General features: G+C 47.0%; 1 protein-coding gene across 1 annotated transcript in view; it reads right to left on the bottom strand.

Moving 5' to 3' along the window:
• LOC139375365 (lysophospholipid acyltransferase 2-like) overlaps positions 1 to 13,216 on the bottom strand; it is a 77,709-nt gene that overhangs the window by 18,626 nt on the left and 45,867 nt on the right. Inside the window, exons 2-3 of the mRNA XM_071117079.1 lie at positions 12,564 to 12,709; positions 7,154 to 7,231 (exon numbers count right to left, since the gene is read on the bottom strand). Coding sequence (XP_070973180.1) covers positions 7,154 to 7,231; positions 12,564 to 12,709 — 224 coding nt within the window. The remainder of the gene's footprint in view (positions 1 to 7,153; positions 7,232 to 12,563; positions 12,710 to 13,216) is intronic.

Below are 13,216 nucleotides of genomic sequence, written 5' to 3'. Positions count from 1 at the left end.
TAAAGACTCAGCTAGCTGTAGCATCCATCTTGTTCTCCTCAACGGAAGGGATCTTGGACATCCTAAAGACTCAGCTAGCTGTATCATCCTTCTTGTTCTCCTTTTAACGGAAGGGATCATGGACATCAGAAAGGCAGTCAGGCAAATCAACTAGTCTTTGTTGGAGATGAGGAAGAACGCTGGTGGTTTGTTTGCATCTTAGATTCAGTAAGATGGTCATCCATGGTTACATGGCCATGGTGCTATGGAATAGGATCAAGCCTACGTGTCTATATGAATTGAATGCATTTCATGATGAAGGGCAACGGTTGCCAAAACATCAAGCTTTTTAACTTTGCTTAAATATTACAATGAGTTTTTAAATGTTGAGCGAGCATATGCCCTTATGAAAACCAGACTGCCATTGTACTTGAGATAAGCACTAAATCAGGACTAGTTTAAAATCAACCAGCTATGCCAAGTCAAACGCAGTGCTTCCATGCCAAGTATGTAATGTAGACATTAGAGGAATTTTTTATTTATTTATCACAATGTTTCAGATCAACCAAATGGAAACAATGAGCTGAAAGGGGTTACAAACATTTGCTGAGAAATAGAAACAAATGCCAGTGTTAATCCCACAGGACAGCAAACAGCTACGTGTGTGCGTGTGCGCATGTGTCTACCCCAAAGGTTAGCATTATATTGAGATTCCAAGCAAGGCTCATGGTTATTGGTATTATAAGAGGGGGAGTGGCAAGAACAGGCAGTGGGCACAATGGGCATCTCAGCGCTGTGTGCCCTCACTTGGCATGGCAGCCTGGTGAGAGGGCGGCAGGGCAGCCTGGTGAGAGGGCGGCAGGGCAGCCTGGTGAGAGGGCGGCAGGGCAGCCTGGTGAGAGGGCGGCATGGCAGCCTGGTGAGGGCGGCAGGCAGCCTGGTGAGAGGGCGGCATGGCAGCCTGGTGAGAGGGCGGCATGGCAGCCTGGTGAGAGGGCGGCATGGCAGCCTGGTGAGAGGGCGGCATGGCAGCCTGGTGAGAGGGCGGCATGGCAGCCTGGTGAGAGGGCGGCATGGCAGCCTGGTGAGAGGGCGGCATGGCAGCCTGGTGAGAGGGCGGCATGGCAGCCTGGTGAGAGGGCGGCATGGCAGCCTGGTGAGAGGGCGGCATGGCAGCCTGGTGAGAGGGCGGCATGGCAGCCTGGTGAGAGGGCGGCATGGCAGCCTGGTGAGAGGGCTGCATGGCAGCCTGGTGAGAGGGCTGAAGGCAGCCTGGTGAGAGGGCGGAAGGCAGCCTGGTGAGAGGGCGGAAGGCAGCCTGGTGAGAGGGCGGCAGGCAGCCTGGTGAGAGGGCGGCAGGCAGCCTGGTCTGAACAGTGGACACTAATGTATTTCCTTGCATGGGAGAGTGAGAAGTTGAGGATACTACCATTGTCCTCACAGAAGTCTGAATCCTCCGAGCTTCCTTAATATCAAAAGGCAGTCAGTCGGAAACACCCCCAGAAGACATTAAAGGCATTCTACCGACACTCCCTAAATAAGCCCTCAAAGACAGGCAGACATGACTAACACCTGCAACTGATATCACCACGAAGCATCCTTTACTGTCCTATCCAACCATTTTCTGTTCTGACAAAACTATAAATCCTATTTGTCAATTTCTATTTTCAGTAGCCCTACTTTTATAATTCATGGGATGTTATATTACTGACACAGTAGCAGCAGTATCACACTAACAGGAAATGAGCAACATGTAGCCTAGTGGTTAGAGCGGCAGTTAACCCACTGTTCCTAGACCATCATTGTAAATAAGAATGTGTTAACAGACAGTGTATTTACAGAAGGCCCATACGGGACTCTCTTCCTGGTGTAATTTGCAGTAACTGAAGCGTGGGTCTAAAGTAGACTGCCTCCCCACTGAGGGACGGCCTCAGACGGGGCAACTTGACGACTTAACCCCCTGGGGGTCCCAGATAAGCGGCAAAAGACAAGCAGCAAGATAATGAAAAGCACTAGAGGTGAATAAATACAGGAATTCTGACTACACACTCACATAAGCACACAGTGGCATTAATGAGTTTGAGTGAGAATCACAAGCTCTCATCTGTCAGGCTGCCAACATCTGCCCACATATCTGTGACCACTATGCCACATCTGTGACCACATGCTACTCTATGTATTCATCTCTCTCTGCATGAGAGCGTAAACAATATTTGATGCTTGAAACTCCTCTCTCACACACACACACACACACACAAAACGACCCTGAATGACACAAACAAACCCGCAGACCAGAGCACACACACAAGTATGTACATTCGTACACCATACGGAAACGCATCCTGGATGAAAAAAATACAAAATAAAAAAGTTGGTTCTTAAATACAAAACTCTGGTCTGAATCGTCCGAAACTGTGACACATAGGACCAGGTACCGGAGACAGTGACTGATTGGATGTGTCAGCTGAGGACGGTGTGACCCCTCCTCACGTCACAACTCAATCATGCTGACAGCTAGCCTGAGTGGGACCTTTTAACCATTGACAGTGGAGTTAGAGTTTGTGTTGAGGTATATTGTTTGTTACATATTTGGTGTAAGGTTGTATGGACAGGTGGGGTATTGAAGATTGGTGTTTTGTGGTCAGATTTGGGATAGTGTTAAGGTTATGTCATGGGAACTGTCACTGCATCATCAGTGCTGTGCTCAGGTTTAGTCCGTTTATGGTTAGGCTAATGGCGGATACCATTGTTGGTTCAGGTTTGGTGTAGTAAGGGTCAGTGTTATCATATTATCATTCAGGTTTATTGTTAAGTTTCAGGACCAAGGGGGAATGCAGGGCTCCGTGCCAGCCCAGCACAGCATTAAACATCACCAGGCCAGATTGAAGTGGCCCACGGCCCGGAGAGCGAGAGGAACAAATCAATGCTGAATCAATGGGCTTACTTCATTCCAGCAGCTCCAAGATGGGAGTTTCTAAAGACTATTGGGCTTATTTAGCATTTACTGTATTAGCCTACGTCTTGGCCTATGTACTTCAAACGATCATCACTGAATACAAAAACTCCACCCATCTGCAATGGGACCGCTCCCATTACCCCTGTTTGTGTTGCTCTCCTGAGGAACATTTGCAAGACCAGAGTCATAGTCAAGTTGTCATGCGACACATCCAACTGCAGAAGCAGCCAACTGTCCACTCAGTCACAGGGCAGACATGTCTCGGAGGTGACGGTTTTATCAGTGCTATTTCAACCGGCGGGGAACAAAAAGCCAACCCGTTGCTCGTGTTTCCAGCCGATGAGCTGGCAGCGAGCCTCGGCCCAAAGCACTTAGCATTCCCGAGCAGTGCGATACCTTGCCTGGACCTCCGCCGCCTCCCGATGCCCCGACCCACGATTAATCACGCCTCATAACCCCTCCAATTACCCTAATATAATAGGACAGAAATCAGGGCACTTCGCTGCAGAGTGCATAATATACCCATGTGTGGGAAAATGTTTCTGTTGCCTGCCAGGCAGCAGGTAGGTTGGTTATGTCATTTCTTTCACAGGCCTTGCCACACAAAGGGATGGTGGTTCAGGCTTCAATAGCAACATGGTATGAATAACACAGCCTTTCATGTGGGCACTCTTTATCACCGTGTCCTTCACTCGCTTTGTCACCTCGCCCTCTCGATCGCTTATACTCCCTCTATTGTCAGGTTCTCCATTTCAAAGTCTGTTATCTGAATGGAGGTTGGAATCAGTAGTGCGCCAGACTTTCTGCATATACAACGTTTCGAGTTATAGACAAAGCATTATCAGCAAAACAGTTTTTGGGATTCATTAAATACATGTCAATCCTCAGCTAAAAATAAATGCAAAGTACATTCATACAAACGGTATGCCACCTCCCCTTCCACAAGTCAGTGTGTTATAACTGACTGACTGCTAACTTCGCTAGTCCAGTATTTCTCAACTGTGTTGTGGATAGAAATGAGGTCTTCTCATCCATCAAGCAGGTGGTACTATTTGCACTGCAGGCAGAGAGAGCGGAGGACAACATCTCTAGAACATTCCAACCTTTCTCCAGACACATTCAACATGTGAATGAACAGACAAGTTGAACATTACCCAGGAGAAAATAGCTCTGCTATCGCAACAGCAACTGAATGACAAGTCAATGTGTGTAGCCTAGAACTAAACAGAGTCTGTGTGTGAATCACAATACCCACATGCAGTTGACTTCTTCCTTCACCAAAACAGTCATTGACACCATGGCATTTCTATCAAATTTCATTGGTCACATACTTAGCAGAAGTTATTGCGGGTGTAGTGAAATGCTTGTTAAACAATGGCCATAACTATATGTATATGACAATAGTTGAAAATAGTATTGTACTTTGCACATTGAGGAGCTAGGCTACTCCACTAACAAGGTGGTTTTCAGATGAAGTGCAGTCAGGGGATTGGGGACGGTTGTATATGCATGTTTGTTCTGCTCCATTTGTCTACAGGAGATGGATTTGCTCTCGTGGGCCTTGCTAGCGTTTCTAGCACCAGCCTCCACTGGGTTTAATGCTTCCCAGGAAATTCCATTATAATCTGCCTGGTGAGGTGTCTGGACAAAGGCAGCAGGATGGACGTGGAGAGGGAGACCGATATGAAGGAGGAAGGGATGAGTAAGCAGAGAGAGATGTAGGGAGGGATGACTGAGGAGAGCGATTGAGAAGGAGATAAAGTAGGAGAGAGATTTGATATTGTAAATAATGCAGTCTATTCTCTCTACATACTTTATTAGAAAAACTGTAACCTTGTCTATCCTCCTGAACTCAGTCTCTTCTCCTCCCATCTTTAGCTACTTCTAATTTTGCCCATCTCTTTCAGTCAAGCAGACTTTGCGTTACCACTCCTCTCAGCCCTGAAGCAAACACTTAAGATGTTGATGAGAAAGATAGAGAAATGCCAGCCCTAACAAGGGTGCATCACGTCTTGCCAGGCTTCATTCCCTTTACTCGACTTGAGTGGGTTGAGTCACTGACGTTCTCTATTTATTTATGGATTTTTTATTTATTTAACTAGGCAAGTCAGTTAAGAACAAATTCTTATTTACAATGACGGACCTACAGGGGAACAGTGGGTTAACTACCTTGTCAGCGCGGGGATTCGATCTTGCAACCTTACGGTTACTGGCCCAACGAGCTAACCACTAGGCTACCTGCCGCCCCTACACTCTAACCACTAGGCTACCTGCCGCCCCTACACTCTAACCACTAGGCTACCTGCCGCCCCTACACTCTAAACCACTAGGCTACCTGCCGCCCCTACACTCTAACCACTAGGCTACCTGCCGCCCCTACACTCTAACCACTAGGCTACCTGCCGCCCCTACACTCTAACCACTAGGCTACCTGCCGCCCCTACACTCTAACCACTAGGCTACCTGCCGCCCCTACACTCAAACCACTAGGCTACCTGCCGCCCCTACACTCTAACCACTAGGCTACCTGCCGCCCCTTCATTCATCTTCCTGCCCGGTCTTGATACCCCTCAGGCTTGTGTGGTGGGGGAGATCTTCATAGGCTATACTCAGCCTTGTCTCAGGGTAGTAAGTTGGCCATGTACTCTTGATATCCCTCTGGTGGTGTGGGAGCTGTGCTTTTGCCAAGTGGGTGGGGTTATATCCTGCCTGGTTGGCCCTATCCCAGGGTATTGTCGGACGGGGCCACAATGTCCCTCAACACCCCCCCCCCCCCCCCCCCGTCTCAGCTAAAAATGTTCTCCGGCAAGCTGTTAATTTTTGAGAAAAATCCTTATAATTTAATTCACATAGGTGGTCTCCACTGAGCCATTTACTCCCCATAACCACTTTCACTCTAAGGACGGCAGACTTCAAGCTGAAAATGTAGAGCTTGTCTCAGTTGATTTCTGTGTACCTCAGCCATAGTAATCAAGCAGTAGTGATACATGAAACTGTACACATACGGAAAGCTGTTCACGGACCTCTAAAAAGACCTGTTCTGGTAATGACGGGCTAAGTCTATTCAAAAGGTTTGTGGGTTCTAATAGACAAAAGCATCTGCAAGCTCAGCACCCACGTGACCAAGTTAAAGCTCAACCAACTCCACAAAAAGGTTGAGTAAGGCAAATGCTGAGGCTGAACTTCACAACCAGGCCCTGCTTTGAGGTGTGGTCCAATCAATCTCAGCTCAGCTTGGATGACCGCCACATTCCTCAGCTTCCTAGAACCTCACAGCAACACTGACCTGGAACACCAGGAAATTAAAAAGGAAGCAAATGTTTCCATGAAAAACACCTCAGTTGCTGTTAAATTGAGGGCTTCGTTTGTTTTGAAATGTCACCTCTGAATACGATCAAAGTGGACGGTTACCGAGTGCACAATTACGGAGTGGATAATTACTGAGCATATTACGATTAGGACCCTCCTCTATTGCACTGTTGTGGTCATCGTGATGAAAATTGGAGCTGGGGTATTTTTTTAAAACCTTCCCTTAGGAGAGAGCTTTCACTTCTTTCCACACCTGACCTCACAGCCTTGCCCTTCAGTAAAAATAACCACAGAAGATGGCTGGGGGGGTGATAGCTGGCTGAATGGCTCAGACTGTTTGGAGGGAGGGAGGGAGGGAGGGAGGGAGGGAGGGAGGGAGGGAGGGAGGGAGGGAGGGAGGGAGGGAGGGGTGGGGGCATGGACACAGATGGGCGCCTGAGGGTTAGTGCCATCACCATCAGGAGTCTAGGCTCTTCAGCGCCCACAGAACAACGCTCTGCAACCTGAACTAAAACAATCATGGTGAACCAAGGCCATTCTCCTCCCTCATATATATATTGAAATTACACTTAATCAAAAATCCTATGTTAAAGATGAATTGCAACAGCTGGGCACAAGGCCAAGTCCTTCCTGTTGCTGGGTAAACATCCTGGAACACCACTCTAAAAAGGCCAATAACCTTCCACTGCAGTTCAATTCAATTCATCAGCCTTGTGACAAGACGGACTACGTCAGTATAGAGTGTTATTGATTTGTTTTCTGAAAGCAATGCTTTATGCAAAGCCACAACGTCATGTGTTGGCATCACGTGTTCACTGGAGACTTGTTCAGACAATCTTGGACTTGTTACTACAGTTTGCTGCCAGTGAATGAGCAGTTTATTTAACATTGAATAGAAACATGACTCACTTGTGCATGTGCTCCAGCCCAGCGAACATCATGATACTGTAGGTCAGGCCACTCTGGACAAGGAAATGTAAGGCGTACCTGTTGAGAAAAAGAAACGACAAGGGGTCAGAACCTAACATTCACCACCGCCTCTCCTCCTCTAACCTCCCCCCGCCTCCTCTCCGGCGCCGCCGCCTCCTCTCTCCTCCCTGCCGCCGCCTCTCCCCGCCTCCTCGCTCCTCCCCGCCTCCTCGCTCCTCCCCGCCTCCTCGCTCCTCCCCGCCGCCCCCTCGCTCCTCCCCGCCGCCCCCTCGCTCCTCCCCGCCCCGCTCCTCCCCGCCCCGCTCCTCCCCGCCTCGCTCCTCCCCGCCGCCTCCTCTCCTCCCCTCCTCCTCCTCGCCGCCGCCTCCCCCGCCGCCTCCTCCTCGCTCCTCCCCACCTCGTACACAGCTAGGAGGTGTGTTCTGGAGGACAGGATTACAAAAGGCCCTTTTTCTCCCCTATCTACGGACTGGTGGATGATCTGAGGGCAGATAACCAAGTGAAACAATGCTGTACTCAAAGACACGTCTACTTTGTTTCTGCCTCTAGGCTCCAACTAGCCTACAGCTATCAGTCCCTTCTGCAACACTGGAGATGTACTTGACCGAAACAACTCCAACTCTCCAGAAAGACATGGGGGGGGAAAAAAAGAGGGTATAATGTGATGGACAACTATCTACAGTAGGGATGCACGATATAGCGGTAAGCATATCGGAACCGGCCGATATTAGCTAAAAATGCCAACATCGACCCAATGTCTAGTTTAACTCCGATATGCAAAACCAATGTCAAAGCTGACATGTGTACCTTCACGTCATCTACCTACGTTGTATAATGACGCCATGCGAAATGTAACGCTACACATGCAACACAGCATTCCTAACCTAGCCCACAATGTCTGCTGTGTGGATCGAGCAGTCAACAAGTCAAGCAGTCATTTGAAAGATTAAGACATTTTCAGCGAGACAACTCAAAGGCGCCAAGATAATGGAATTCATTGCCCTTGACAATCAACCATTCTCTGCCATGGGTGATGTTGGCTTTCGCCAACTGGTCGAGCACCAGTGCATACTATCAAGTGCGCTATTTTTCAGATGTTGCCCTACTGGAGTTACACAGTAATAGTGTCACTGCTAAAAAAATAAAAAAATAAAAATGTAAACACTATGCTACTGTTATTAGCTTCACGGCTGATATTTGGACCAGCGATACCAGCCCCACGAGTCTGACAGCACAATGGGTCAACAAGGATTTCATACTGAAGTCGTATTGCATGTTCATGAATGTGCTGGTTGTCATACCGCTGCTGCCATTTCAATGGCATTTGAGAACATGAACACACTAGCTAGCTCCATTCAAACAACTGACTGGAGAAATAAGCTCATCAACTGAGCCTGCAGCAGACATGATACCCTCTGTCATGGCATTAAAACGCCTGCTCAACAAAGAGAGTAGGTTGCATTCTCTTTACGGTGTCGCCACCATGCTCGATGCTAGGTACAAGGACCGCTACTTCCATGCTCGATGCTAGGTACAAGGACCGCTACTTCCATGCTCGATGCTAGGTACAAGGACCGCTACTTCCATGCTCGATGCTAGGTACAAGGACCGCTACTTCCATGCTCGATGCTAGGTACAAGGACCGCTACTTCCATGCTCGATGCTAGGTACAAGGACCGCTACTTCCATGCTCGATGCTAGGTACAAGGACCGCTACTTCCATGCTCGATGCTAGGTACAAGGACCGCTACTTCCATGCTCGATGCTAGGTACAAGGACCGCTACTTCCATGCTCGATGCTAGGTACAAGGACCTCTACTTCCATGCTCGATGCTAGGTACAAGGACCGCTACTTCCATGCTCGATGCTAGGTACAAGGACCGCTACTTCCATGCTCGATGCTAGGTACAAGGACCGCAACTTCCATGCAGACAAGAGACAGGGTTTACGTGAAATGTTACATTCACAGCTGGACAAGATGGAAATGGACACAGTGACAGTTCGCACCGACGAAGAGAGGTTACGGAAAGACGAAGCTGAAACTTCACTGCTTGACATGTGTGAAGAAATAATGGTTGAGAATGAAACTGAACAACGAAACAGCACAGCAAGTAAGTGAAAGAAATAGGTTTTGATTAAGTTTTCCTGGTAATGGGGACATATGTGAATGCCCCAAACAAATATTTTTAGTCTGTGTGTAACTTTAATTTAACTAGGCAAGTCAGTTAAGAACAAAATCTTATTTACAATGACGGCCTACCCCGGCCAAACTAGGACGACGCTGAGCCAATTGTGCGCAGCCCTATGGGACTCCCAATCACGGCCAGATGTGGTACAGCCTGGATTCGAACCAGGGACTGTAATGTCGCCTCTTGAACTGAGATGCAGTGCCTTAAACAACTGTGTGTTAACTACTTAACTTCTAAGCATTCTAGTACAGTTAACAGTTATCGGTATCGCTTATTTTGGCAAGGAAAATATCGGTATCGGACAACAATGTCATATCGGCGCATCACTAATCCACAGCAGCATGACGGTGGACAAATATCCAAATACACTCAGCAAAAGAAGAAACGTCCCTTTTTCAATACCCTGTCTTTCAAAGAAACACTGTATCCCATGCTGGTTCAATGACCCATAAACAATTAATGAACATGCACCTGTGGAACGGTCGTTAAGACACTAACAGCGTACAGACGGTAGGCAATTAAGGTCACAGTTATGAAAAGTTAGGACACTAAAGAGGCCTTTCTACCGACTCTGAAAAACACCAAAAGAAAGATGCCCACTGTATTGTAGGCCTGTTGTAAGGCAGGTTCTCTCACCAGCAACAACATCGCCTATGGGCACAAACCCACCGTCACAGGACCAGACAGGACTGGCAAAAAGTGCTCTTCACTGACGAGTCACGGTTTAGTCTCACCAGGGGAGATGGTCGGATTTGCGTTTATCGTCGAAGGAATGGGCATAACACCAAGGCCTGTACTCTGGAGTGGGATCGATTTAAAGGTGGAGGGTCCGTCAAGGTCTGGGGCAGTGTGTCACAGCATCCTCGGACAGAGCTTGTTGTCATTGCAGGCAATCTCAACGCTGTGCATTACATAGAAGACATCCTCCTCCTATCTCATGTGGTACCCTTCCTGTAGGCTCATACTGACATGACAATGCCACCAGCCATACTGCTCGTTCTGTGCGTGATTTCCTGCAAGACAGGAATGTCAGTGTTCTGCCATGCCCAGCAAAGAGCCTGGATCTCAATCCTGTTGAGCATATCTGGGACCTGTTGGATCAGAGGGTGAGGGCTAGGGCCATGCAACCCAGAAATGTTTGGGAACTTGCAGGTGCCTTGGTGGAAGAGTGGGGTGACATGCCACAGCAAGAACTGGCAAATCTGGTGCAGTCCATGAGGAGGAGATGCACTGCAGTACTTAATGCAGCTGGTTCAGTTTATGTCTCAGATGTTGAATATTATGTTCATACAAATATTTATACCTTAAGTTTGCTGAAAATAAACACAGTTTATTTATTTTTTTGCTGAGTTTCTCTATAGTACACAGTAGTATGATGGTGACAACGATCCAAATACAGTACCAGTCAAAAGTTGACACCTACTCATTCAAGTACATTGTATACTAATAGTGAAGACATCAAAACTATGAAACAACACATACAGAATCATGTAGTGACCAAAAGGAAAGTGTTAAATCAAAATATATTTTACAGTTCAGATTCTTCAAAGTAGCCACCACTCTTGACATTCTCTCAACTAGCTTCACCTGGAATGCTTTTCCAACAGTATGCGGTGGTAGCCATGCTGGTTAAGTGTGCCTTGAATTCTAAATAAATCAGTGTCACCCACAAAGTATTCCTCTCACCATCACACCTCCATGCTTCACGGTGGGATCTACACATGGGGAGATCATCCGTTCACGTACAGTAGTCTGTGTTAATGTGTTATTTCATAGTTGAGTCTTCACTATTATTCTAAAATGTAGAAAATAGTAAAAATAAAGAAAAACCCTAGACTGACTAGGTGTGTCCAAACTTTTGACTGGGACTGTATATCTACAGTACACAGCAGTATGATGGACTTGGTAAGTCCCCTAGGGCGTTGTGTGTCCTCACAGTCTGAAGTACAGCAGAGGAATGGAGTTAGTGTGCGTGCGTCATTCAGAGTCAATATGTCAGACAGAATTGAGTGGTAGCAGGACTGTGGGAAGAGAAGGAGTAAAAGTAAGTCAGGTCATGCCTTCTGGGAGTGCTAGAAAGTCCGGAAGCTATGGGCAGAGTTAGAATGCTGTCTGTCAGAAGTTTTACAATGCATGTTTACTTCTAATCCGTCTATCTGCATATCTCAAGACATGGCATACGAGGGTGCAGTGACATACCCAATGGGGTTGGACAATATTTTTTATTTTCGTCACTTATATTGAAGAAGCTATTACTTCAATACTAGAGGTCAAATGACACTCCAATGTTAAGAGAATGGAAAACTCTAATACTTTATTATTTAAATATTGGAATAAATCTGGCTACAGACAGAAACAACACAATGTGAAGTCATATGGGGGAAGAGTCTAACAAGCATTGGAAACAACATTGGGTGTGGATACCGTGGGAACATGTGGGTCTGAGCAGGTGGGATGTCATTTATGTTTGTTGAAATGTAAATGTTAAAGTTGTCTGTTGTTTTTGTCAAAGTATGTTTTTGTTTATTGAAAAAATATAGAAATATATATAAAAACCAAAAAGGAATGGCTTGTCAGTGATTGTCAAACTAAAGTGATATGAATGAATGCAGTTTATGGTACTACTGTCCTCTACATTCTAAAGCCGTGAAGGTGTGTTTTACAGATGACTAACAAGACATTACACTAAAAGCAACACAAAATTTGATCTGACCACAACAGTATCACCTTACCATCAATGTGATGTGCCGATGGTGGCAGCACATGATCCAACATGCACAGAGCCGCTGCCATGGTGGAATGACGCAGTTAGTGTTTCACACACACTTAGGGTTCTCTCTCGGTGTCTACAGGAAAATGCTAAGGGGCACACTGCCAAGGGACAGCAGGTTGTTTACAACAGGCCCAACAGCTTCCTAATTGGATATCAATTGCCTCTGCATCGACCAGTTTGCCTTGGCCCGTAAAGGATGGAGGGAGGGCGACAGAGGCAGGAGGGATGGGTGGAGGGAGGGAGAGACAGACGGACGACAGGGGTGAGGGGGAGGCTCAGAGACACAGGGGAAGAAAGGCGTGACGGAGAGAGAGGGAAGAGTGAGAGAAGCAGGAAGGGCTGAGGAAGGGAGAGATGGAGGGAACCAGGGACAAGAGAAAGAATTTCAGGAAGAGAGGTGAAAAGACGTGACAGTAACAGCACTCACCAGCCGAAGCAGAAGAGAGCTAGGTAGAAGCCCAGTAGCGTGGCCACCACATGTCTGATGAAGGGACTGGTCTTACTGGGGTGGAGATACAGACGAAACCAGAAGGCTGTCAACAGGGCAAACAGCTGACACACCACAAAGTTCACCTGGGAGAGGAGACACACAAGGAAATAATCAAAGCTTTAGTGAGTTGTGTACAACAACAAACAAAAAACAGCTTCTATTACCAGGTCAGACTGTAAGAACCATCACTAGCCGTGTACCAGGTGATGCACCTACACACACACACACACCTTATCCTCAAACAGACACCGCTGCTGTCCCATGTCATACAGACTAGTTTTGTACAAGCACTAGACACTTCGTTTCACACAGAATATTTAAGTACTTTATTCCTGACATAGTTCATTCTGGTGCTCAAAAAGTATGTTTATTTATTTATTACTGCAAATGACTGTCCTATCATTCTTAATTGTCATCAGGTGTTAACGAGGATAACGAGGATATATTTATTTTAACTAGGCAAGTCCGTTAAGAACAAATTCATATTTACAATGACGGCCTACTGGGGAACAGTGGGTTTAACTGCCTTGTTCAGGGGCAGAACTACTGATTGATTTTTACCTTGTCAGCTCGGGGATTCGATCCAGCAA

Source organism: Oncorhynchus clarkii, chromosome 19, assembly GCF_045791955.1.
Source record: "Oncorhynchus clarkii lewisi isolate Uvic-CL-2024 chromosome 19, UVic_Ocla_1.0, whole genome shotgun sequence".
Taxonomy (NCBI): domain Eukaryota; kingdom Metazoa; phylum Chordata; class Actinopteri; order Salmoniformes; family Salmonidae; genus Oncorhynchus; species Oncorhynchus clarkii.
The sequence above is the reverse complement of the archived record's forward strand: the minus strand, read 5'-3'. Positions and strand labels throughout refer to the sequence as shown.